This window comes from Piliocolobus tephrosceles, chromosome 2 (assembly GCF_002776525.5).
Source record: "Piliocolobus tephrosceles isolate RC106 chromosome 2, ASM277652v3, whole genome shotgun sequence".
Classification (NCBI taxonomy): domain Eukaryota; kingdom Metazoa; phylum Chordata; class Mammalia; order Primates; family Cercopithecidae; genus Piliocolobus; species Piliocolobus tephrosceles.
The window spans coordinates 93569406-93596884 of record NC_045435.1 but is presented as its reverse complement, the minus strand read 5'-3'; the positions used below and the strand labels follow the sequence as shown (position 1 = coordinate 93596884).

General features: G+C 47.2%; 1 protein-coding gene across 4 annotated transcripts; it reads right to left on the bottom strand.

Moving 5' to 3' along the window:
• POMGNT2 (protein O-linked mannose N-acetylglucosaminyltransferase 2 (beta 1,4-)) lies at positions 1-26439 on the bottom strand. Of its 4 annotated transcripts, none has more exons than XM_023231760.1 (3): positions 26202-26415; positions 24872-25074; positions 1-2327 (listed from the first exon to the last, which is right to left on the bottom strand). In XM_023231760.1, exon 3 carries the CDS (start codon positions 2220-2222, stop codon positions 480-482), a length of 1743 nt encoding a protein of 580 aa, XP_023087528.1. In that variant the 5' UTR covers positions 2223-2327; positions 24872-25074; positions 26202-26415; the 3' UTR covers positions 1-479. The 4 variants fall into 4 exon arrangements, with proteins under 4 accessions (XP_023087528.1, XP_023087530.1, XP_023087529.1 ...); XM_023231762.1 differs by having other exon boundaries at positions 24872-24988; XM_023231761.1 differs by lacking the exon at positions 24872-25074 and having other exon boundaries at positions 26202-26439.
• Between the last annotated feature and the right edge of the window lie 1040 nt (positions 26440-27479).

Genomic DNA, 27479 nt, shown 5'->3' with positions numbered 1-27479 from the left:
CAAGATGCTTAGAATCATTTAATGAATGTTCCAAACACACCCTTAACTGGGCTACAGGTCAATTTCACTGGGATGGAAGCAGATGAACCACCCAATCAAACAGTACATGATTACGCGGTTTCCAGAAATCTGGATACCAGAAAAACTCAGTAGGAAACATCAGGATCACCTAGCCAGAGGTTCCTTGTGATTCTTTCTTTCCTTCCTCCTCTCCTCTTCCTCCGCCCTGCTAAGGAACTTCTCCAGGGGTATAAATGTTCAGGATGGGAGAAGGGGAAGTGGGCTCCCATATCTCTAGGGCAAAGAGGAGTGCTGTGACACCACACCCCCGGGGCAACAAGATGACGTGGAGGCACAGGCCTGGGGCAGCCCTGCCCAATAAATAGACAGTTCCCAGAAGTCTCCACAGTGGGATTAACGGGCCCAGGGATGCTGAACTGCAGAAGCCACCCTCCCGAGGCCAGGCTGTGGCCCGCTCACTACGTGCTGCACACCAGCACATCTGCAAAGGGTCCCAGGAGGATCTTGTTGAAGATGCAGCGGACCCACACCAGGTAGGTGGTGAAGGGCTTGATGTTCTCCGTGAAGGTGTGGTTCTGCAGGGCAAGGATGTAAGGCACATAGGTGTTCTCCCCCTGCTCCTGCAGCCATACCTCATACTTCACCTCCCTCACCTTCAGGTACTTAAGGTTCCATGGGATCTGCCAGGAGACAGTGAGGCGGGCCTCGGAGGCGCCATGCACTGACGCCTGGCACCGTGCCTCCCGCACCTTGCCTGGATATAGGCCGACTGTCCACTTCTGCTTCCGTGGTCCTGGCCGGCCCTTCACCACGCGCCGTATGGTTTGAATGAGGGATGGGATGTCCACCTTGGTGTCCTGGTAGATTCGGAAGAGCCACTCGGGGTTCCGGCAACAGAGATGCCGTGGGACCTCACGGCTTTGCAGGATACGGGCCTGCTCAGCCCGGTCCAGATGGGTGATGCCCCCCTGGTCCCAGGGCCGCTCAGGGTGTGTGACTGTGTTCTCTGGCATCATGTTCCTCCAGGCTACATACTGGAGGTCCATGCCAGGCAGCATGGCCAGCGTCTTATAGGGAGTGTAGTGGTCGGGATTGACAGCATATGGGAAGAGCTCTACCACAGTTGCCCCACGGGGCAGGAAGAGGGTGGTGACCAGCTGGGCCCCATGCATGCTGACCAGCATGGAGGCATTGCTGACCAGTCGCACGACATCAGCAAAGGCATGGTCCTCCAGGGACACTGTCACTGTCTTCATCTGGAACTCCTGGGCCAGTGCCAGCAGCAGCTCTGCCTCATTCAGGATGAGTCTGTTCTGGGTTCGGCTAAAGACCAGAATGTACTCCTCGCCTAGGGGGGCTCCTGTGTGGCTCACGTTCAGCTTTTCTGTCATGAACCGTGCAAACTGCCGGATCTCATTGCCCGAGACGAGGATGTTGGCTTTCGGGCCCTGGGGCTGGACAAAGCCATACTGGTACCAGGTAGTGATCTTGGAGAGGCCCACAAAAGCATGGGAGAAGCACAGCAGCCGGCCCAGCGTCTTCAGCTGTGCCCGCAGGAGAGGCTGCTTGGGGCTGAGCAGCTTGTAGAGGTCGAAGTGTGCACCCTCGCCCCAGCCCTCCATGAAGAAGAGTCGTGCCTCGTGGGCCAGGCCGGGAAACTGCCGCAGCGTGTAGAAGAGTGGCAGCAGGTCGTCGTGAAAGACATGCATGAGGTTGTCGGGGTTGAAGCGGTTGGCGATGAGGGCCACATCTGGCACGAACACCGGCTTGGGCATGAAGCGCAGGGCAGCAGCAGGCAGCTCCACGAAGTTGAAGTACTGGGTGTTGTGGTCCTCCACGGTGGACAGGTCGAGCAGGGCTGGCTGGAAGCGCCGGGAACCCAGGTTGGGTAGCATGACAGAGGTGTTGCCGTGGAAGAAGATGAACTCCTCGGCCTCGTTGGAGTAGCAAAGCCACTTGAAGCGGCAGATGCGGTCTGTGTGCGTGCGGCCTGTGCACACCATGTGTGTGCCACCCTCCATCAGGATCTGCAGTGCCTTCGGGTAGTCGATCCTCAGCGCTGGGGCTGGCTCTGTGGCCTGTCGGCCGAGGGCCAGCTCCTCCTCCAGTGTGGCTGCATGCTCACGCAGTTGCACATGCTTCCACAGGACCGCCGCCAGCACCGACACCAGGAGGGCGTTGAACACCGCAGAGAGGTGCATCCTAATGCCACTGTGGGGCCCTAGTGAGATGACGGCCACTGGGGAGCACCACAGGCCAGGCGGGCTTCACCCATCCCTATGGGCATCCCGAGAATTGGTGAAAGCCTGCAGGGGAGAAGGAAAAGAAAAAGGAGTTGGCACAGTGTGCCTGGCATCATTACAAGCTCCTGCTATATGCCAGGCGCTGTGCTAGGCTCTGTGTGCCCGCTACAGCACTGGATCCTTGCAGCCATTGTGCACATTGGTAGGCATAGTAGATTAGACTATTGTTTAAAATATTCACTCCCTCCCCATCGCCTCCATGTTGGAGAGTGCATCCCCATACCTGACTTTGGGCTTAGCCATTTAACTTGCTTTGGCCAGTGCGATGTCAGCAGACAGAACATAATCAAAGGTTTGGAAAGTGTTTGGCTTGGCCTTGCCCTCTTTATGACACTTGCATAAGAAGAATGTATTTAGGCTAACTTGTTGACCCCAAGAGGAGACGTTACGCACGAAGCACAACTGCTCCGGCCATACCCTGTTCTAGTTCAGCTGATCCCTCATGACTGAGCGGGCACAGCCAAGAGCAGCAGTGCCATCAGCCAAACCCAGCCAAGATCAGCTAACACACAGATATCGGGGCTGAACAACAGCTGATTAAACATCCCTGAAATTCTGGGGCTGTTTGTGATGAAGCACTGCTGCGGCAAAAGCTAACCAAGAGAGGTATCTGTGACGACAGGCCATAGGAAAATCCCTTGCAGGGGCCTGACATTCCTGGACTCTGGGTAATGACTTTTCCTTAAATGAGAACAACTGGCACTGGAGATCTGTGAACACTGTTCCCAGGTTGTACAAGACCCCGGTATGCCACCTCTGAGAGACACACACACGTGTATGGTCAGCTAAGCTTTCCTCCTACTTAAAGCTCCTTTAGAAATCAGGCCTGCTGGCTTTAGAATCCCTTAAGAGAAGGGTAGAAACTCATCCCCTCAGTGGTAAGATAACTGTATCTGGGTGTCATCATTGAAAAATGTTTCATATACTGAGCCAAAAAAAACCCAATAGGGTTTTAAATGCCCTCTCCCACATACACACACTGACAGAGAGGCCTGGCCAGGGGTGAGCATTTACTCCCTCTTGCAGTATTGTGAAGGGTATCATGCCTGCTCTGGGACCCAGAATTATTCAGACAGTTGAAGAAGCTCATCCTTTGTGACACAGGAGCAGCACAGGTAACACCTGACACCTGCCTGGCACTGCACCGGGAGGGAGTAGCTGTTCCTTTATTTTCTTGTGGCTAGGTCCTGATGCAATTCCTACCTCCCTGTGATGAAAAGAATCCAAGAGCATCTTGCCTAGAAAGAGAAGGTGTCTTCAGCTACGTTCCCTAAGAAGCAGAGTCAGGGGCAAGGATTTGAATCCAAACAGTTTGAGAAATTATCCCATGAAACACCTGTACGAGAGTGGGAAAGTGAGACAGAGAAGGGACCAAAGCCAACACATACAGGGTACCTTAATGAGCAGTTAATGCCATGTGTAGCCTTCTTCCCATGATCATATGCTGGATATAGTATGGAAGCTGGGATACATGTCTATCAACTCCTGTTGGGCATTACTTAGTTGAAGGCCATTCCTGGAGGCATGAGATCTCTTCTGGCCTACTCTTATCCAAAGGTTGAGCCCACACATATGAATATATTATATACTCCCCACCCCCAAATATCAGGAAATGAGAATTACCCTGAACAAGTATCATACATTCTAATTTTTTCTAGTATACTTTAGTCGAGGTTTATTAACAACAACAACAAAAAACCTGCCCATAATCATCTTAATTAACTCACCAGGTTGGCAACTTGCTGTTTAAAAAATACTGGTCTACTCCAGATGTTCTCAAGCCTGGCTGATTACTGGAATCCTCAGGAGTAGTTGCTGAATAAAAATCCATATTCCCAGGCACCAGTCCTGGAGGTTCTGATTCACTAGGTCTGGACTATGGCTCAGGCATCTGCATTATTTGTTTCTTTTACTTCCTGCCTTCTTGTGAATTACTTGAATTCCACTTTGATTTATCAGTAGTGTTTTTGAGTACATCTCTTGATATAGATTTTCTAGTGGTTGCTCTAGGCATCATATTATAACCTGTAACTTATCACAGTCTATTGGTATTGACATTTTACTTTTCAAATAAGTGTAGAAACTTTAGCTCGACCTAGGTTCTTTTATAATATAATTGTCTTACATGTTTCCTCTACATATAATGAGACCCACATCAGACAGTAATTTTGGCTTCAACTGTCGAGTATGATTTCCTCAAGAGGGAAAGGATCATCTATTATATTCACCCATATTTTTACTCTTTATGTTCATTCCTCATTCCTGATGTTCCAGGTTTCCTTCCATTCCTATATCCCTTCTTTGAAGAACTTCTGTTAGTTTGCTATTCTTTTAGGGTTAATTTCCTGGCAACAAATTACCTTAGTTTTCCTTCATGTCAAAATGTCTGATTTTAGTTTCATTCCTAAAGGATATTTTCACTGGGTATAGAAATTGGGGTACAGATTTTCCTCCTTTCAATATGTGAAAAGTGATGCTGTGTGATCTGGCCTCTGTGACTGCTGATGAGGAACTGCTACCCTTTGAATTGTTTTTCCCTGGAGGGAATGCATTGTCTCCTGCTGCTCTTAAGATTTTGTTGAGTTTTCAAAAGTTTGACTCTGAGGTGCCTTGGCATGTATTTCTTTGGGTTTATCCTATTTGGGGTTTGCTCAGATTCCTGAATCTGTAGGCTCTTGCCTTCCCCCAAATGTGGGAAATAGCCATTAGTTCCTTGAAAACTTTTGCAGCCCTTCACTGCTCTGCTAGGACTCCAATTATACCAATGGTAGATTAAAAAAAAAAAAAAATTGTATTGTCCCACATATCTCTGAAGCTCTGTTAATTTTTTTCCAGTATTTTTTCTCCCTGTTGTTCAGACTGGATGACTTGTTCAGACTGGATGAAGCCATCATTCTGGCTTCATGTTCACTGATTCTTTCCTGTGTCCTCTCCATCCTTGATTGAGCCCATCCAGTAATTTTAAAATTTTGGTTACTCTATTTTTCGTATCTAAAATTTCCATTTAGTTTTTATAACTTTTTTTTTGCTAAAACTTATCCTGGACATTTTGGTTATAATGTTATGATACTCTGGATCTTACTTAAATCTTCTGTTTTAGTAGCTTCTGTTAAAACCGTACTGGTCGGGGAAAGGAGAGCATTGACTCTTACTGTTGGTTGGGGGTGGGCATCCAGGCTCCCTACTCAGCCTCCACCAACACCATCGTGGCTGAGAGGGTGAGGGATACTCAGCACAGAGTGTATGTCAGGGAGTCAAAACCCAGGCTCTGCAGTTGGCCTCCGATGACACCCTGGGGTGTGGATGGAAGTCTAGGCCCCAAGAGGACTATAGCAGTGAAGGATGTACATTACTACTAGGCGGTGGTGGAAGTCTAGGCTTCCCATAAGTGGGGAGGGTGTGGGGCAGCTGGTTACCACTAGGCAAAGGTGGAAGTCTCAGCTGTCTCATATGGTTTGGCTCTGTGTCCCCACCCAAATCTCATCTTGTAGCTCCCGTAGTTCCCACGTGTTGTGGGAGGGACCTGGTGTGAGATAACTGAATCTTGGTTTGGGGGGGGTTCTTTCCTGTGCTGTTCTCATGATAGTGAATGGGTCTCACTAGATCTGATGGTTTTAAAAACAGGAGTTTCTCTGCACAAGCTCTCTCTTTGCCTGCTGCCATTCATGTAAGATGTGCCTTGTTCCTTCTTGCCCTCTGCCATGATTGTGAGGCCTCCCCAGCCATGTGGAACTGTAAGTCCAATAAACTTTTCTTTTGTGAATTGCCCAGTCTCGGGTATGTCTTTATTGGCATGAAAACGGACTAATAGGCTATCCATTTGGCCTTTACCAAAACTGAGGACTGGAGGGGCAGGCAATTTTCTCTGGTGTTTTGCAGTAATAGAGTATTTATAGAAAAAAAAAAAAAGTTGTGCTATACTGTTCCTTCTTCCAGTCCTTTGACAAAAGAGACCAAGCTTCCTTGGGGCTTTGTTTTGTTCTGTGCTCACTGGCATTCCTGGACTGTGGGCTTCTCTAGCACCCAGGGTAGAATATATAGGACGCAAGAAGAAAATCCCGAGAACTCACCATTACATTGTTCTGTGAGTTCCAGAGTCCCTAGTTGGTTCACTCCTTTCTCCACCTTTCAGTCTTCCAGTGTTTTATATATAATGTCCAGTATTTTTAGCTATATTAGTAAGAGGGATAGGGATAAATTTGTCTACTCCGTTTTGACCAGAACCTGAGGTATCCTTGGCATCTACTTTTTTTATTTAACCAAGCTCCCAGGTGATTCTGGGATACAAACAGATTTGAGGAAAACCAAGTAGTTCTTAACCAAAGAAGCAGGCCATGAGTCACATTACCACTTATCAGTTTAAAAGCTTGGAAATGTTTTCCTATTTCTTTTGTATATAAATTAAAGTAGGCTCAATGTTATCCTTATAATCACATCACCACCACTCAATTGCTTTCTGATACATCTTGAGTCGGGAAGATGAGGATCACTGTTTAGCTGGCACAAGAACCCACAACCCCACTGCCTAAGCTGTGGGCAGCAGTGAGCAGCCTACATGCTAGTTATACCTTATTAATAGCAACAGCTAGTATGAGTTACTGTTCTGCTCTACTTCACTGCAAAATATCTTTTGGGTTTCAACAACACCTGTATGCCCATAGGAGTATGCTATACATGTGACTCTTACCTATCACATACTATGGGGGAAAGACAAAAGGCCAAATGTTGCAGGCAGAACCCTGCAGAACTTCAGATCAGGTCTATCACTTTGCTGCATGACACTGGACATGTTGCTATGCCTCTCTGGCTCCTGGGTGCCTGGATGATCAGATAAAGCATTAGGCTGACCTTGGCTTCTCACCTGCTTAGCAATCAACTATGAAGCAGGATGCCAGCAATAAACATAAGCCCAGCTAAGCCAGGATACAAAGGAGTGGCTTCATTTTTTGTTCTCACAAGGGAGAAAGGAGAGGTGACTCCCACTCAGGCAATCATGTCTAACCTTAGAAGATGACCTTATTTGGAAAAAGGCTCTTTGCACAGACAATTAGATAAGAATCTTGAAATGAGATCATACTGGATGAGGATGGTTCATAAATCCAGTGTGACTACCCTTAAAAGAGACAGAAAAGGACATACAGAGAAACAGAGGCCATGTGAAGATGGAAGACAGAGACTGCAGTGATGCAGTTATAAGCCAAAGAAACAGCCCGGATGACTAAAACCATTAGAAGCAAAATAGAAGCAAGGAAGGATTCTCCCCTAGAGCCTTCAGAGGGAGCATGGCACTGCTGACACCTCAATCTTGGACTTCTGGCTTCCAGAACTGGGAGAGAATAAATTTCTTTCATTTTAAGCCACCAAATGTGTGGTAATTTGTTGCAGCAGCTCTAGAAAACTAATACAGGGACCATAATAATTCATTTGAAAAAGGGGTTCTGTGCTCTTAAGAAGGAATTCCATTGCTACAAAGGTTAACAACCACTAAGCAAGTCCTCATTTTGCCCAGAAAAGCAATTTGCCCAACATCACACAGCAAATCAGGAATAAGAATGGAAGTGTTCTAAAACACACCTGCTGCAGCGCTGCCTCCCAGTGGGGACGACTGGGGAGACCAGCAGGTCACCAGCAGGCCCAGCTGGTGCAGCTTCTGTGATCAGGTTCTCATGAAATTAAGTCTCTGCTTCACCATCTACCTGCCTAGCTCCAGGGCCTGAGCCAGTCTGATATGGATGAGCTGCTCGAACCCTCTTGAGGGGTGGGGAACTTACTTCGATCTAGAATGGTCAGAACACCTCAGTCTTGGGAAGCCAACTCCATACATTAGTTTGACTTGTGGGTTTGCTCCTCTGGAGACACCTTTGAAGGTATCACTGATCAATCAGTAGCTATCACATCGTCTCCCAAACCAGCCTGGCTCTCAGCTGCCAATGCACTACCGGCTGCAGGCAGCTCCCAGAAGAGGATATGCACTGTCTGGATAAGTGTGAGGATAAAGACAGAAAGACTCGGGTTCAAACCCCAGCTCCTCGACCTACTGCATGTCCTTTCTACACTCAGGCTCCTCATCAACGAAAATGGGGATACAGCACCCACCTCACAGGAAAGTGGAAGTCAGAAATGATGTATTAGTTGAATTTCATGAATGCTGATAACCACTTTTATCTTATAAAAACCACAATTTCATTCCATCAGGTTCAACCTAACAGGTGCGGTATATAGCGGAGAGGAAAATAAAAAGGTTTTAAGGCACCAGGTAGCTAATAAAGGGCCACTGGGATATAGACAAAACATTGGCATTTTAAAACAGTTTGGACACACTTGGCTGCCTTCATCTGACTCAAAGCAAAAACTGATCAGTGGTGAGGCAGGAACTGTCACTTTTCATCACAGTCATTTGAAACAAAGGATTTTAAAGCTAAGCAGGAGAAAATTCCTTCCAAAGAAGATGGAGACAGACCAGACAGTGAATGCTGTCACTGTGTCACTGGTGGCACCTTGGGCCTGGTCAGTCGCCAACCCTCTGCTTCTTGGGCATCCAGGTCGAGTGTACTGACAGATGACATAATGGACACTGTTGCTTCCCCCAGCAGCCACTGCCCTCTTCCTCTTCCTAATAACATCCCCAGTGTGTCCAGAGAGCCACCCTCCAGCTGATACCCATGAGGTTTAGAGAAGCTCAGACCTTGCACCTCAGGTGGACTGTCAGCAGAGCCTAATTCTGGGGCCAGGTACTGGTCCAGCCATGGCAGGTTACCTGAGTGGGACCAATTCAGCTGAGGAATGAGGTGTCGCATGTCATGTTCCCACTCACTGGACAGAAAAAGAAGGTGTTGTCCCAGGGCTGCTGGCTGCCATCTGCTGACCACGAGGGAACCAGCTTGAGGCAAAGACAATGCCGAGGACGGCATGGCCAAAGAGATACAGAGGAACCTGGTGACATCTCCGAGCCCCATCTCGGACATTCTGCTGGGAGAAATGGTAACTTTCCTCATCGCTGAAGCTAGGCTGGGTTGGGATTTTGGCTTCCCACAGCCAGAACATTCCAACTGGTATGGAAGGAGAACCTGTTTGCAAAGTGTCATGCGTGAGGCAAACATGCAGGGTCTGGCTGCGTCTCCTGTTTCTGAGCTCTGTGCTCTAGCCTAGGGGGATTATTTCGCATCAGTTTCCCCTGGACTCTTCTATAACTTGGGTAAATGAAGCCTTCTCCCTAAGAAATCTTTTCATGAGACATGAAAACAATCAAATAGAGGATCTGCAACAATATTCTACACAGGTGCCATCTGCCAGTAGGGAATGAGAACTAAGGCCACCAAAGTGTCACAGCACGGGCAGAAGGTAGGCTTCAGTGAGCCCTGCGGGCAGGAAGTGCCAGACCCCTGCTGAGGAGCAAACAAGTCCTCTGGTGTGGCTGTTTCCTGGAGCTTTCAGAGGGACAGAGATGTGATATCTGAACAGTACAAAGGCAGGGGGTAGGAGGCAGTCCAGGGAATGTGACCCAAGGCCACCACACAGTTCGGTCTGGTTGGAATGGATGGTTCACAAGGAGAAGAAGTACAGAGAAACTTAGAAAAATCAGCTGAGGGTGTGATGCCAGATCAGGAGTTTGAATTATATCCCATAGGCAATGGAGAGCTATTATAAGTCTTGGAACAGAGCAGCCTGGAGGTTCTCTAGGAGAACAGAGGTAGAAAAAAACCAATTAGGAGCTCCCAAACTCAGCGTCTCCCCATTTAATACAGGAGAGGAGAGCCTGAGTGTTAGAATGGGGGCACCTAGAAGGGAGCACACAGAGGAAGCTGGTGGGTCACACTCTGCATGAAGGGGGCACAGGAGCATGTTCCTGATGGCAATTCAAGTCCCAAAGTCTGCAGATGATTTAAATTTAAATAAATTCTCACGACCTCAAAGCTCATCCTTTAATAAAACTTCCACTCTTTAACATCTTAATGGGCCTTCTTGGTGGTAAGAGAAGAGGATAAAGTCACAGTTATCTTGACGGTCCTGCAGAAAGGAGAATATAGGGGGGCCCTGACTTCATATCCTTCATTCAGGTCTTCAAGGCTCTTGTGGAACATGGGCTGAGAACTTCTGGGCCAGCCACAGGTGAGAGGCCAGAGCTCTGTGGCTGCCTTCTTAGCTGGGTTTTAATAGCACCTCCAGTCAGCCTTGTTCATCTCTAGGGGAGTGTCTCTGTGAGCCTAGAAACCCTGAAGCTGAGAAATCTAATTTAACTCAGTGTTTCCTCAGTCTTTTCAACCCATACACCCATTGATAATAAAGAGAAACTCTCTCATGCCCCAAACTGACCTGTAAAGTTCAACATCCCCTTCTCCCTCATTCATAAGACTCTCTTCTGCAATGTCTGTTCCTCAAGACCAGTGAATTCCATCAACCTTTACTTTCTGATGTTAGTATTTTATATTAACATCCATCTATATATTTCACTTTTCAACGTAAAATTATATCACTGCATATGCTCTTTCAAATAGGCATGCCCCCAAGTGGACATTCTCCATACAACCCCACCAGCTAAGAACCACTGTGCTGAACCACATGAAAATGCTGATATGACTATTTTTGACCAGTGTCCCATGGTCCTGCCATAAGAACCAGCTATCCTTACCACCACCAAGGTATGGACAGTTCTTCTCAAGAGAGAAGAGGTCAAGAACACCTGTGTGACCAGTAAGACATGCCCTCAGCTGGAGTTCTGACATCTGATCTCTAGGAGGAAAGAGGAGAAGCCAGGAGTTAGAAAGAGACCAGGAAGAGGGAGAGTTCATTGACATTTGAGGTTAGGAGAAGAAAAAAAACAAAGGATAAAATTAGAAAAGGGACAAAAAGGTTTAAAAAGAGACTGGAAAGACAGGGAGAGACTGTCTTACCAGGGGGTGGAAGGGAGATCACCCCGAGGTCCTCAGCTCAGATCTAAACCAGGGAACTGAAGAGGAGCTCATGCTGGGGTGGCAGGGAGGAAGGCACCAGGGAGGAACATGAGCAGGGGGAGCAGTGGGAATATTTGTGAGTGTTTACCCTAAAGGAATGACTGGACTGACATTTGTAAGAGGAACTATGTCAAGCACAGTTCAAACACTTTTTGTATATACAAAAGATCAAGGTGCTAATTTCAGACACTGATTCTCCTCCCACAAAGTGTCTAGTGATAACTGTCATAGCTAAGGAAAAGGTTGGAATTATAGGTGTCCTAGTTCAGTTCACCAAGAGGGCCTGGAAGCAGTGACAGTGCAGCAGCAATCAGTATACCCAGCACTCAGATCTAGCTTCCTAAAAATCTTTCTCTACAAAAGGAACCAGAGCTCCTTGGAGAAATGGTTTATTCCAGGGCTAGGGCAGGGAAGGTATAAGATGAGCTTGGAACATTTTGTAGTGCCAGAATGTAAAAGTATTAAAAAAAAAAAAAAAAAAAAGATGAGGAGACAGTGAAAAGGCACAGGAGCCAGCATGAAAGAGCTCCTAACAGCTAAATCTTGTGTAATTTTAGTACCAAAATTAAAAAGTAATAGTAATGAATTATAACCCATAGAATAAAATATCCATGAGTCAATATTGATATGAATAAATAATTAGGAGAGAACGGACAGATCTTCCTTAGAGAATTTCAATTAAAAAATGTAGAAGCAATCATGGAAATAGAAGATCACCATTTGGCAAACATCACAGTGATAACTGTTGCAGGCAAGATCTGCTGATAGATGCTAAAATTAGTGGGTGAAAAAGTATGATGAGAGGATATTTGCATAGTCTCAAAGTATCTCCCCATGAGGTGCATATTAATTACAAAGGTAAAAATGGAAACTACTGTAGAGAAGCCTGGCAGATATGCCCCGAACCAAGTAATCAAAATTAACATCACCTGTAATAACACTGACATGATGTACCCCTTTATATGATGCACTGAGACAGGACCTCACTTCTATGGTTTTCCTGCCCAAAATGTGTAACTTCAATCTATATTTCTAAATGGGATCCATGGTTCTAGCTCCAGTTCTAGCTCTGAATAAGGTCTGTAGGTTAGCTAATAGAGAAAACCTTAAACCCAAATTAAGGGATGTTCTACCAAATACCTGGCCAGTACTTGACAGGGCTAAAGTCATAAAAGACAAGGGAAGATGGAGGACCTGCCTCAGATTGGAGGAGACTAAGGAGACACAGCAACTTAACGCAGTGTGGGATTCTGGCTTGCATCCTGGACCAGAAAAGGAACATTAGTGGGACAACAGGCAGAATTTGAATAAGGTCTGCGGTTTAATGTGTTGTGTGAATTTCCTGGTTTTGATCATTATACTATGCTCTGTAAGATGTTAACAGTAGGGGAAGTGGGGAGAAGTGGTTTATGCAACTTTTTTGTAAGTCTAAAATGTATTCAAAATAAAAAAGTTATTTTATTTATTTTTAAAATAAATTACATAAGAAACGTGAATTTTTATTTTTTTATTTTTTATTTTTATCTTTGAGACAGCGTCTCAGTGTTGCTTCGCCCAGGCTACAGCACAGTGGCATGATACCAGCTCACTGCAACTTCGAATTCCTGGGCTCAGGCGATCCTCCCATCTCCGCCTCCCAGGTAGTTAGGACTATGGGCACGGGCCACCAGCCTGGCTAATTTTTAAATTTTTTGTAGAGAAAGGGGTCTGGCCATGTTGCCTAGGCTGGTATTGAACTCTTGTCCTCAAGCAATCCTCCTGCCTCAACCTCCCAAAGTGTTGGAATTACAGGTGTGAACCACCGCACCCAGCTGAGAACATGAGTCTTTATAAATGTTAATGACATGTAAAATGACATAATGTGGTTTGCTCCAGCAAACAAAGTAGACAGACAGAACCCGACAGGGGAATACTGATCACTGTGGAAGATGGTGGGGTTCTTTATATGTTTGCACTCTTTTGTGTTTACTTGACATAACAAATACATTAAAAAGGAAACAATAAAGAATTAAAGAAATCACTATTTATAAATAAGATAATTCTGAAGAGTAAACAAGAAATAAATCGATATTCAGAAAAAACCAAACTAAGCCCTCTCTGGAGAGATGGGAGGCAGATGCATGTCCTATGAGCTGACACACACTTTGCCCTGATCAAAGAATAGCTTCCAATAGAAGCTAAAGCCAAAACAGACAAACCCAGGGAATATCAAATAGCCAGACCCTCACGGAGATACGGAAAGAAGAGAGGAAAGACTTACCTCCAACGTGAGTGGGCATCTCAGCCCCCAGGTATTCCAGGTATTCATCATCTCTCTAGTGATCATTCTGCCACCTGCCCCTCTCTAAGGCAGGCTTGGCAGCAGGTGGGGATATGGGGCAGTGGCCACAGGCAGGCAGGAGTCTAGGGTCCACCTGACTGACTGTACATGCAGTGGACAATCCCAGCAAAGCACTGATATCAGGGCCTTAGGGCAAAGCTCATAAACTAGGAAACATGGGTGGGGGCCTTGTGAGGCAAACTGGCAACTAAGCAGAGACCAGCCTTCGAGACTGGGAGACACGGGGGCTGCTTCTAATGAGCTGCTAAGTCTTCCCAATCCCCCAGTCCCTAATCCCTCCCAACTTCCATCCTCCTATCCCCACTCTCAGGCCCTGCTAGAATAGTGTTGATGGAAGGCAGGACAGACTGGCCTGCATGGACCTGCACTGGGCATTTCAGGTTTCTGGGTTACCCTTCCAGGGGGAAAACGGGAAGAAAGGTTTGCTGGAGATGGACAGAGCAACAATCAGGTCCTGGAGTTCTGATTGCCTGGGAGTTTCTACCAACTTTACCACTTACAAGCAGGCAGCCTACACCACTGTCAGATGAATACCCCACTCCCATACTCCGCAGGCAGGTTAGCTTTGAGACATGTTCTACACTGGCTCCCAGGGTTCCCCAATGGGATCAGGCCCCAGCTGTCCACAATGGTAACAAGCGTGACACACACCCTTTTTGGCTGCCTTCCCTTCCCTCTCTCACTTTCTCACTCCCCGTTCATGTTTACATGTCCATTGGGACTGAACACAAATCATCTACTTGCTAAAGAATCCTTGTCTTAGGATCTCAGGATCTGCTCCTGGGAGACTTAAAAAAAAAAATAGATCTAGTCCTGAATCCAGAGGGGAACCTTAATAAACAGATATTACTGTATTCTGTCACTGTGGAGACATGGAAAGTCACCCTTGCACTTCTACCTACAGTGAAATAGGTAGCCACAGTGTGGTAGTACGAAGCCAACAAGTACTTGAGCAGTCAGTGTCACTACAAAACACTGTCAGCCTGTTTCCCACACCCCGGTGGCACCTGCCCCTCCTCCCAACAGCCTGCATAAGCCAGCTGAACTGAAGGATCATGCAAAATCTTCAGGAAGGTTTTCAAAAGACAACAGATGGAGGCAAGGAGTGCATTAATCGGATCTCTAGCCCTAAAGAAGATAAAGAGGCCTTTCCTCTTCACCACATCGAAGTGTTCCTGGATAATCAACACATACTTCTCTAGGAGGAAAATTCACAATGGTGAAGAATAACTGGGCCAAGTTGCTTACTGGGCAACAGATCCAGTGATTTCCCCTTTCTCCGAGCCAATTTTCACTGCTGTGGGGCTATCACAGCCTGGAGAGGCTGCCAGTCTCACCGACAACGGAACAGCAGCAAGGAGGCTCAGGGCGTGAGAGAGCCCAGGTGGCCCTCCCTGGCCTTGGAGACTGAAGAGACTTGGAGCTAAGCCACTGTCTTCCACAGGACTGCAGCCTGCTCTGACAGACACTGTCTGCTTGGTCCTAATGTCTGATCATTCAGGGCAGCTCTGTGCACCAACTGCCTCCCCAGAGCACTGGCGACAAAGGGATAAGAACTCTTTCAGACTGAAGACCTCCATTCCTTCATCTGTCTCCTGGCTTTGCTGAAATGGGCAGGGGCCAGGATCCCAGCATCACAAGAACTCTGACCGTGCAGTGACGAGGAACTCCCTCTCAGTCCTAAGCAGCCCACCCTCCTTTGTGCACTTACTCTGAGAGCACAAAAGCAGAGCTGGAATGTGCCTCTCCTGCACCTGCTGTCCTTAATCCTGTCTCCTAGCGAACCCACTTCTGAGGAGTCATGCAAGGTCACCCTGTCTGCAGTCAGATCTGGCTACCACCCCAACCTGTTGAGCTCCTGCTACGTCCCAGTGCTATGCTAGGTCCCTCACACACACACACATCCTCGCTAAATCCTTCCTTACCCCTGCTCAGCAGGGTGGCGCACTTTGTCTCCATTTTCCATTCAGAGAGAGGCTCAGAGGCTGAGCCATGTGTCGGCAGTCCAGGATTCAACCCCAAGCGTCTCCACCTGTGCTGCCTCTCAGAGACAAGGGCTGCCCAGACAGAGTCTTGTCATGAGGAGGTGAGAGGTGGCACTTGGAGGCAAGGGCCACCCAGGATAATACATTTTGTCTCTACTTAGTGCCTTCCTGAAAACAGAGGCTGATTCTTCAGGATGTGCGGGTGGGCATGAAGGTCCAATGGTCACTGATGCAAAGGACCCCACCACCCTCTGGGCTTACAGAGCCTCCAATGAGATGGGATCGGTACAGGACAGATGGTCTCCGACACGAGCCATTCCACACAGAGAAAAAAAAACAGAGCAGCCCTTTTCCTGCTTGGGCAAGGACATGGCAGGTGCCCTAACAAAGGGTACTCCAGTCTTGCCCCTGCTCCAAGCCAGGACAGCTGTGTGCTCAGTGCTTCCCGGCTGTCTCGCCCTAAAGCGTTCCTCTATGTACTTACCGTAAGCCTATGAAGTATCATTATTCCCTATTTTTAGATGAGGAACCGGAGGTTGGAGAGGTTCAGTGACTTGTCCAAGGTTACAACAGGTGTGAAGCTTAGGTCTTAACCCAGTGTTCTCGGACTTTAAAGACTGTGTTGAAAACCACCCTCAAGATACAGAAGATCCAGTCTTCATTAAAGTGGGGCAAGGGGCAGAGAAGAGAAAGAAACACCTCAGACATTCAGAGGACTCAATCAGGGAGGAGTCAGCCCAAATAAGGGCACACACATCCCACCTTACTTTGCAGCCCAGTCCCCTCCTGGACCCATGACAATGACCAGAGAATGCCACTAGCTGACCAGCTGAGAGTCACCAGGCTGTAGGGCAGGGAGAAGGGAAGAGGAGTGAATGCTGGGTGGATGCGATCACCGTGCTCAGCGGTGAAACTCTTGAAGGAGACAAAAGAGCTTCAAGGGGGACATGACAACCTTGATCCTTATTTGTTTGCTTTCCTTTAGAAAAGCAGAGGTAATCAAACTAGGAAAAGCTGCCTCTTCCCATCACTCCTCTTACTCGTGCCCTAAGCAGAGTTTTGGCCCCTCCACTGCTCTGGGACGAGCAACTGATTCCTGTGCTGTACCTCCCATCCCATCCTGCTACCAAGGATCCAATCAGCACCTAAAACTGATTTCCAGATTACCAACAACTATTAAATATGAACCCACTCTTATCTTGAAACACACACTCAGAACCACCAGCCTCCAACACTTTATGTTGCAGGCAGTATACTGAACACTGTAGGTATATTTTCTCATTCAGTCTTCAAACCAATATTAAGAAATATGTCCAAGTCCCTGAGCATGTATGGAATGGAGGCAGGATTTGAACATGGATTCTAAGCACTGTCTTATGCTAACAGCCCAGGCACCATTTGGACCTCGCCTTCTTGGCATTCCAGGGTCACACAGACCAGGGTACTCCAACACCACCATGTTTATCTGCTTCTGCCTCCTCTACATTGGGCACCAAATTTAGAGACCAACTGGAGTGGGGAACAAAGAGCTTAGTGACTCAGCCAGGACAAAGCATGATAAAACAAATTTTTTTTCAAAAGACAGGGAAAAAATAAATCAAGAGATTAAAAACATGCCTAGAAAGTCCCTTTAGAAACTGAGGCAGACAGGAACAAGCTATCAATTCACTCCCCCAAACCACTTTACTAAGCTCCCAAGAGCAGCTAAATGTTATCAGATTCCCAGACTTAGTGAATCTTCCTTTCTAGGATCCCAGTTGTTGTGAGCATCAGAGGATAGCGTCAATAATGTTGTCACATCTGCAGACCCCAGTAACAGCTGGGCAGCTGGGGTGGGGCCACTTGTCTGGGGCGGGGGGCTCACCATGTGAGGCTGGTCATTGGTGCTGGGTGCAGGCTCTACTTCTGGGGGACCTGGCCAGCCCCAGACATGGGCACAAAAAAGCCCATCAGGGCCTTGAGGTTTGATAAGGAGTAAAAGCCCCAGGAATTCTGGGCCCAGAGTATAAGGTGCACACTCACATGCCTGCTAGGGCCTGAGCCAATGGAGAAAGTAAAGCTGAAGGTGGGCTGTGTGACCTGGAGACTGAACACCTAATGCCAGCTGATGGGAGAATGGCACGAAAGCAGCCTGGTGGTACCTATCTGTATCAGTCTGCTTGGGCTGCCATAACAGAACACCAGACTGGGTGCTTTAAATGACAGAATTTTCTCACAGGTCAGGGTTGGTTTCTGGTAAGGCCTCTCTTCCTGGCTTGTAGATGGCCTCTTCTCTGTGTGGCGGGGAGGGAGGAGAGGGTCAGGTGAGTGAGTGGGAAAGAGAGGGAGAAAGCAAGGGGGGAGAGGGAGGTGGGGACAGAGACAGAAACACTCTGATCTCTTTTCCTCTTCATATAAGGACACCAGTTCTATCAGATTAGGGCCCCACCCTTATGACCTCATTTAAGCTTTATTATTAGGACAACCTATCTCTAAACATAATCACATGGGGGTTAGGTCTTCAACATATAAATGGGGGGAACACGATTCAGTCCATAGCAACACTCTTCTGATCTTCCCAGAGAAGCAATAAATCTATTGAAAATGTGAAATGTCCTAATTTGTAACTTCTCACAATTATTCAAATTGAGTGAAGACAACATGCACCAAGGCCTGGGGCTGCTGGCCTCACTGCTGCCGGGTAAAAATGGACACTCATTTGCAAGCTCTGGTCTAAAGCAAATCCCCTGTCCTGCTAGCCTCACCATGGCCTGTGCCCGGGTTCCCAGTTGTGTGACTGCCAGAACCAGCTGCTCACCGGTCACTCCCCCACGAGAAGGGTTACAGAGGTGGAGGGACCAGACAGCCAGCACCTGCCAGACCCAGGCTGCAGAAGATCAGGCAGGGCCCAGGCCAGGAGGGGGTCAGCAACGGTGCAGAAGGTTTTATATTACTTTTACAGCAATTTGACTTTTAAGGATTGTTCACACTTTCAATTGAAAATTATAGAATTCTTATTTTGTCACTGAAATGCGTTTTTGTCCTAAATGCAGCCTGAAGTACTAGTGCTAGATTATGGAAGCTTTCAGTCCTTGATTGATTTGTGGTCTTACATGTTGTGAATTAGTAAGGAGTAAACATGTTTCACTAACTCAACCTTATCCTCGGAATAATTTCTTTCCCCCTTCTTTCTTTCTTTTTTTTTTTGGTTATCAGAAGTAGTACATGGAACTGGTATTAATAACATAATGCTTACATTTGCTCCTAAATATTAACCTAATGCTATTGATAAATTCAGGCATTTATAGATCAGGTTTTCTGACCAAGGTTATTTATCCTTTGGCAAAATCCTGGCAGCCTGAGTGGTTCTTGTAAAACTTAATAAGTTTAATTATCAAGGCATATTTAACATTTAGTTAAGGGCTCACTTTCTTAGATTAAAACTTTGACATGGGTAGTATCTTCTTGCTTTAGAATAAAGAGCAAAGCAAAGTCAAAGCTGGAGACATTAATCCACTATCAATAGCTGATGACTGTGACTATATTGCCTTATCAATAGAAAAGGAACCCCTTCAAAGCAGGAAAAACTCCAACAGAATTAAGTCACAGTCATCTGTGTACTACTACAAAGTACTACTTTGGTGAGAAGGGTGATGTCAGTCTTTGTTGAGGATAAACCAAGGCTTGAGTATGGGGCAGGACGTTTGGCTTTCCACCAGCTCATTTGCAACCCTCTCACTGGTGTTCAGCCTCCAAATAACGCAGAAACCTTTGCTTGCCACATAGCCTGCCGTGTCATCTGGCTTTTGCTTAGCGCAAATGGGTCACTTGGAAGTGACATGTGCCTGTATTGGTCCTCTCTGGCATCACTGTGTACCAATGTGGTCATAAACAGGGACGCAAACAGGGAACAGAATGGTGGGAACCTCTGTTGTGTGGCTCACAAAGGTAACGGAGAACACGCCTACACCGGGTTTTCTAGGTGGAACTGCAAAATCAAATGAAAACAATTCTTACAGGGAATGCTCAGACGCCAGTGTGTACACACATCCAGATGGACCCTCAGGCCCAATTTGAGAGGGTTGAACTGATCAAGAGAGTCTGAAGACACCCTGTATATGAAGCATAAAACATTCACAAAGAAACACGAGGCACTGTGCACAACAGGAAATCGTCCAGGGAAGCTGGCTGGAGGGTGGGTGAGTTTTGAGCAAGTTTTTGGAGGTGTTTTGGTGGTGATGGAGGATAAGATGAGCATCTCTGTTATGTGTCTCCATGTCCCAATTACTCATGACTGCTACAAATCTGTCCACAGTAAGATAAGCATCACGGTCTAGTTCTCACATATGTCCAGCAAACCATGAGGCCTCCAAGCCATGGGCAGTGATGGCCAGGTCCAAAGCCATGTGCAGTTCAGTGGGCACTGCATACCCAGACAGGTAGAGTCCGGGGAGCCCAGGCTGTGGGGCAGGCACAGAAGTGCCAGGGAAGGCAGGGGATAAAGTTGTCAGGAGACCTGGGTTTCAACACTGGAGCCCTATGGGCTCAGGTGACTACCTGCAAAGCCTTCTGCAGGGTGACGCTTTATAGTAGCCAGGTCCCTGCCAGACACCCAGGGAGCCTGAGATCCCACATCAGCAAGCAGAAGGAGGTGACAGGATAAGGCTGAGTTTTCCTTTGGTCTCATTACCACTGTGTCACCCTCAACTCCTCCCTTTCCTAATAATAATGATATTATCATAGCTAAGATCCACTGGCCAATCACTAGGTGCCAGGTTCTTCACTCTGCAATGATGATCTTTATTTTATAGATGGCAAAAATCAAAGCTCAGAGAGGTTAGAAAGCCAGGTTTATAGAGGAAGCAATGATAAGACTAACCCAGATAGCTGGCTATAGGGTCTGCGATCTCCTTCTTTTTATCTGGAAATAATTTTAAACTTACAAAATAGTGGCATGTATAGGACAAAGAACTCTTCTACACTCTTACCCAGATTCACCAACTGCTAATTTGACATCTTTGTTTTATCATTCTCTCTATATACAGTCAGCCCTCTATATCTACAGGTTCTGCATATGTGACTTCAACTGTGTATCAAAAATATTCAAAAAAACCTTAAAAATACAATAAAAAAGAGTATCAATTTAAAAACAATATAGTATAACAACTATTTACATAGCATTTACATTGTATTAGGTATTATAAAGAATTTAGAGATGATTTAAAGTATACAGGAGGATTGCATAGGTTATATGCAAATAATGGTGCCATTTTATAACAGGGACTTGAGCATCCTTGGATTTTGTTATCTGTGTGGGGTCCTGGAACGAGTCTCCCTGAGGAGGGCAACTGAATACAAATTCTCTCTCTTTTCTGAATCATTTTAAAACAAGATGGAGAAATCTGGCCCCTTTAGCCCTCAATACTTTAGAATGTATTTTCTAAGAATGAAAACCTTCTCTTACACAACAAAAATTCATGAAATGAATATTGATACTATAATGATAATACTATTAACATATGATTTCTATTTTCTGGTCCAGAATCCAGTCTGGGATGAAGCATGGCATCCAGTTATCACATCTCTCTAGTCCTTTCCAATCTGGGGCAGCTTCTCAGTCTATCTTCGACTTATGATCTTGACAACCTTTAAGAGTCAGGGCCAGCTATTTTCTAGTATATTCCTCAATGTCTGATGTTTTCTCATGATTAGGTTCAGGTTACCCATTTCTGTCAGGAATTAGAGTCTGTACAATTAGTCATTAATACGACCCCACCCTATGTGAGTCTTTCTGGGACACTCATCTTGGAGCAGCCAGGATGAGGAAGGACTGAGAACCCTATACTGTGTAGGATGCTAGAAGGAGAAGGGCCACTTTCCTGGAGAAAAGAAGCCCCTGCACTCATGCGTCTTTAAATACCTGAGTTGCTGCACAACAAGAGTGAGGCCGCTCCTGAGGAGCAGATGCAACCCCTTCTACCTGACTGGACACACGTGGATGATGGTGACACGTCCAACCTAGGCCCCAGGCACAAGTGTGGACTGTGGCACATATGATTCCATTCTGTCCTGCCCAGCACAGGTGTGTCAGCTGCTCCAGGGACCTAGAGTAAGAACTGCAAAAAGAAGTCACAGGGAGGTGGAGCTCAGCATGATCAGTTGGAGGAAGACTTCTCTAAAGACTAAAACTGTTTGAGCATGGAGGAATCAGCTACTTTGTAAGGCAGTGAACCCCCTGTCTGGAAGTGGTCTAGCAAAAAACAAGAACAACCCATGTGGGCTACTCCATAGCGGGGAGTAGGGCTGGCCATGGTGTCCTCCAAAGCAGGACTCAGTGGATCCATGGACCTGTTGTAGCAGCATCACCTAGGATCTCAGAAATGCAGAATCCTGGGCCCCACTTCAGACCTGCAGAACCAGAATCTGAGAGGAGGACCTAGGAACGGTGTCTTAATAAAGCTTCCAGGTGATTCTTATGTGTGCACAATACTGAGAGAACTGTTCTGAGGTTCTTCTAACATTTCACAATTTTGCGATACTCACCAAGGCATTTCTATGTAGCCCAGGTTAAACAACTGATTCAATTGAGAATAACCCTCCCCATCAGTATCAGTAAAGGCTAAATAAATTCTGTTCCCAGCTTTTGCTAAGATGATGCATAAGCCTAAGCTCTGGGGAAATTTGAGAGGCCTGCCAGACTCTAAACTCTCTTTTGAAACAAGTTGCCCCAACCCATTCCTTCCCACACAAAGTGCACCACTTGTGGTATGGGAGTGGCAAGAAACGAGACCAGATCTCTTGGCCACAGCTACATGGACTAAGGATGGAGCCTGGGTCTAAAGCAGCCACCAGTTGGGGACATAGGGAGATGGCCATCCCTGCAGGCCAGCAGAGAGGAGGTAGGTCCCCTGAGAAAGGAGCACCTGAAGAGAGCAAATTTGGACAGCATCTCCAGTTCCTTACAATGGCTACTGTGTGACTCTCTTGGAAGCTCTGGGACCCAGCACAACTGTGGCAACTCTAGATGCCACTCCAGGGTGTGCCATGATTCCTGCCACAAACCTCCACTGTCAAAGGACCCCAGGGTCTGTTTCATCACTGGGTGTGGCAATACAGCAGACCAGGTCCCCAACCCCTTCCTGAGGCTTAGCTCAGGGCTGAGGAGCAACTACACAGCAAAGAAGGGGCCCTCTCTTAGCCTTTTCAGAATGGAGAAAACAGAGAAATTTGTAGCATAAGATTGTACGTACCAATGGCAGTCACTACTGGCAGAGTGAAAGATCTGATTTTCTTACAGGTGCTGGAGTATGAACCAGTGAGGACATGGGAAGTCAGAGAAAACAAAAGGATTGATCCTTGTCCAGGTTAGCTAAGAAAGAGGATGTTGGCCTCTGGGTAGGGGAAAGAGATGAATGGTCTCACCATCTTACTTTACTGAGCACCTACTATGTGAGAGGTGCTGTCTTAAGCCCTTTTCTTGACCTATTTCATTTAAGCCTCACCCTCCAATGCAGTACCAGTATTATCTCCACTTTCTTTTAACATGAGAAAACCAAGTTTTACTGGAGTTAAGTATCTTGCTTAAGTTCTTAAAGCTCAAGAAGGGGCACCAGGATTTGAACCTGCCTCTCACTCCAGAGGTCTTGTTCTTAGTACTATGCTCATCTGTCATCAGACTTGGAGGAACACTCAATGGCAGAGAAGCAGAGTAAATGGTAGAGCTGTGAGTTTTTATTAGTCAAGGGCAGAGCAGGTGTGGTGGCCCTGGAAATGTAGAACCACAGGCCCTGGACTGTAACTTAGCAACCCAAGGCTTCTTGCTGTAATGCCTCCTCACCCAGCCAGGCAGAAAGTACCCGGCTGTGACAGGTGGCTTAGGGAGCGGTGAACATTCTCTCACCCTAAGGAGAGTCTAGGCAACATATTAGTGTGATAATTATCCCACGTGCCCTAGTACTGTGCTGAGAGGGTTAAGCCATCAATTTAGAATTACAAAACCACTGCCCTTTAGAGCTACAAGAACCCTTAGAAATGATTTCCTCCAACTCTTTATTCATAAAAGAGATCTTGAGAGGCAGTGTGAGCTCTCACAGGCAGCCAGGATTAAAATGGCAGCATATTGGCTCTCAGTCCAGGGCTCCTTCTCCTCACATCCACAGCTCAAGGGCTGCTCTCCTTCGCAAAGCAGAGATCAGGCTCAGATAATTGTGCAGCCCCAGAATATTTCCCAGGAGCTAAACGACGGCATTTCTTCTCACACACAAGCTTCCCAGGTCCCAACCAGCCTGCACCCTCACCCGGCCCTGCCATCCAGTGATGAGACCCACAGGCCTTGCCTGGGCTGCCTCTTCCTAACACCTCCTCCCCTGAACTCACTCAGGGACTGTCCCCTGCAGCTTCACCACGCATCCAACACCAGCCACAGAGAGGAAACACACAGCCAGGCTGCAGGGTCCCGCCTCCCACCCACTTGGTGTGAGAAGACTCCCTGCTGCAAGACTGGAGGCTGCCCCAGGTCATAACTGGGCTTCAAGAATGCAACAACAGCAAGGATGATGGGCGGCAGAGAAGGAGAATTACATGGCACCAGTTCTGGAGCTGGAGATGTCAGGATATGAGTTCCCATCCCTGTCACTTAGCCGCTATGTGACCCTAGGCCAATTCTTAACCTCTCCAAGCCTTCATTTCCTGATTTGAAAAACAAAATTATGCCTACTTCACAGGGTGGTTTTGTGAATTCAAAGAGAGAGCAAAGGCAAAGCACCATGCCTGACAATTATTTTTCTAATATTATTATTAATCATAATGGTAAAATAATTCCTGTTCACTGGCTTTCACTCTAAGCCAGGCACAGTGCTAACTGCTTTACATTATTATCTCACTTATTCTCCACTACAAACCTCAAGTAAATGCTATTAATTCAATTTCACATTTAAGGAAGTATGCTTAGAGGCATTAAGTGAATTGCCCAACATCACACAGCGATTAAGTGGAGGGATTACGATTCAAAACCAAGCTGACTCCAAAGCCCATGATGACATTTGTAGGTTCCACCTTTCACATCCATTATTTCATCCAATTTAAGAAACCCTGGGAATCACGTGATTAGCAGGTCCTGGAGGAAAGTATTCCACTGACAACCAAGCTGAGATTGACAAGGACCATTGGGGAATGGGGGATTTGGTAATCTAATTTTCTAGTTAGTGCAATGTTTACTAGAAGGCTTTGTTTATTGCTAAGTATTTTCTAATGCAAGGGTTAGAGCAAGAACTTGCCAACTAGCATACTTACATGGCCACGGAGGGTCCAGCCACCAGCACCATGTCTTCCTTTCTGCTGAAGATCTCCGCTCTCCTCTTCTCCTTCTCGCAGGGGCCCAAGGCTCAGGAAGGAACGTGCTGACCATCCCTGGGGATGAGGGGACCTATGCTCTTTCCTAGCTCTGTAGGGACTGAGATTCCTCATGACTAATATGAAAGGATGAGCTGGAAGATCTGTAAGATTCACGAGAGCCAGAGAGGGCAGCTAGTGCCAGTAAAGATGAACCTGGACTCCAAGCACGTCAAACAGTTTCTATCGTTAGTCATCACGGCTGCTGATATTTGCTGCGCACTCACTGTTTAGACATACTGGGCTGCGGACTTGCCTGGCATTATTTCATCCTCACTGCAATCCCGTGATAAAGGCATTGTACTTTCATCTCCACTTCACAGAGAAAGAAACAGAGGCTCAGAGACGATAAATGACTTGCTCAAGCGCACACCGCTAGTGGTGGAGAACCAGGATTTGAAGGCCGGGCACATATTATAGTAAACATTTGGTGAATGAAACCTCCTCTGTCTATGCTCTTAGCTACTAAGTCCTACCAAGCTCGCCCCATAACCCTGAAGTCATCCCTTTCCACGTGGAGCCTTGTTTCTCCCAAGATCAGGCTCTAAGTGTTGGCTGGCATAAAGTAGGCGGACACTGGTCGCTCTGCACCTGATGCAAGACTCCAGCCTGAGAGTCACATACTTTAGCAGAGTTCCCATCAGTGAGCGGGAGACGGGTTCCCACACACACACGGAGTCAGGAGTTCACTGGGTTCCTACTTCAGAGGCTACCCCGGCACTGCCAGGCAGGCCGTGGCAAGCTCTTACACCGGACACACATGGTAGGTGCCCCACTCGCCCCCAAGGCGCCCAGGGATCAGCTGCAGGCCTGCCCGGGTTGGCAGTTCGGGAGGCCCAGGCCGGCTCCGCGCACCTCGCTTGGCTCCCCACCGCCCGCGCCAAATGCGCACCACCCATCACCTCCCAAAGCAAAAGGGCCTGAGGACCCAACGCCAGTGCCTGCCACGAGCTGAGGGCTCCAACTGGCAAGCCCCAGGGCGCTGCCCCGGTCCTCGGCCCCCGACCCTGAGGGTCCACCCCCGCCCCGCCCACCTCCCGCGCCTCCCTCAGCTCGCTTCACACGACATCCCTCCGTTCTGCAAACTCTCCTATCTCCGGAAGGCGTCCTAGAACCTCCCCGTCACTCTGGGGCCTGGTACCGCGTCGTCTCCTCCAGGGGGTCGAGGGTTCGGCCCCTCCACTCCAAGTCCCAGGCGGGTGTCAGAGTCCGCGCCAGCCCCGAGTCTTACCTGAAGCCTGGGCTCCGCGGGACTGAAGCCACCTCCGCCGACACATCCAGGAGGCCCCACCGCGGCGCCACTTTCCCACACCGCCGCCGCCCCCAGTGCCAGCTCCTGGCCCAGGAGGCCCAGGCAGCCAGCGCAGGTTTGGCCGCGCCGCCGGGTTCGCACCCTCCGCCACCTCCAGGCTCGCAGGTGTCCCCCGTGCGCCTGCCCGCCTGGCGAGCCCTGCGCGGAGCCTGTGCGCGTGCGCAAAATCGCCAGTTCAGTCGCTCCGGCCCCGGCCAGAACCACCCCCTTGGCTCGCGGAATCCTGGGACGTGTAGTTTGCGTCCGAGGACAGCCCGAGCCGCCACCAGCCTGCGGAATGTTGAGAGTGACAATTTGCTCCCAGAGAGGCTGAGTTTTATTTAGTATTAGGATTACACAGTTATGGGAGTTCTGATAATAAATTTAAATGCAAGCTTAACGAACAACCAAATGTCATTTGTAAAGTCAAGGTAATAGGTTTACATGCTTTTAAAAATTGTAATGCTATGCTACAGAGAACTTAAATACAAAAGCACCAGTCCTCTGCGGCACCATTTCATTAACCAGCTGTCACCACTGTCCAGTCCTGGCTGTCCAGTCCTCAAGGGCAGCTACTTATGGCTGTGGCATCTGGCATTCCCGCGGATTCTAAGAATATACATATGCCCCTATTTCTCAATTTATGAATTTTAGATCTATTGACTTCTTTCTTAGATCTCTTGACTTTTTTTGAATTTAAGTCATCTAGAGATGCACCTATCACCACCAACTCCACCTCCATAGAGTTATAAGATTTCTGCCTATCAAATTGGGAAAGCCATACCTTTAGTTTATAATGATTTTAAATTATCCCAAATGTTTAGGTATTAAGTTGGTAAATTTATGCAGGGCAATTTGTCAATTCAGCCAAAAGCCTTTAAAAACATGTAGTCAAAAGCCTCTAACCAAGAATTTCTAATAATTGTGGATGACTGCAAAGGCTGAATAGGGTTGTTTAGATGATAATAAACTGAATGGCTGAAGTGGTGATACTACTTTCACAGTGAGTAAAATCGAGAGCAAGGAAAATTGCCAGGAATAAAAAAGGGATAATTATATAATGATAAAAGGGTCAATTCACCAAGAAGACATAATTCTAAATGTGGATGCACCTAACAACATAGCCTCAACATAAATAAATCAAATGATAGAACTATAATTAGAAATAGACAACTCTGCAATTGTAATTGGAGACTTCAACATCCCTCTCTCAACAAC

What these genes read in the sequence shown, in the direction of transcription:
- POMGNT2 (XM_023231761.1), bottom strand. Translation starts at nt 2,222, where the DNA reads ATGCACCTCTCTGCGGTGTTCAACGCCCTCCTGGTGTCGGTGCTGGCG.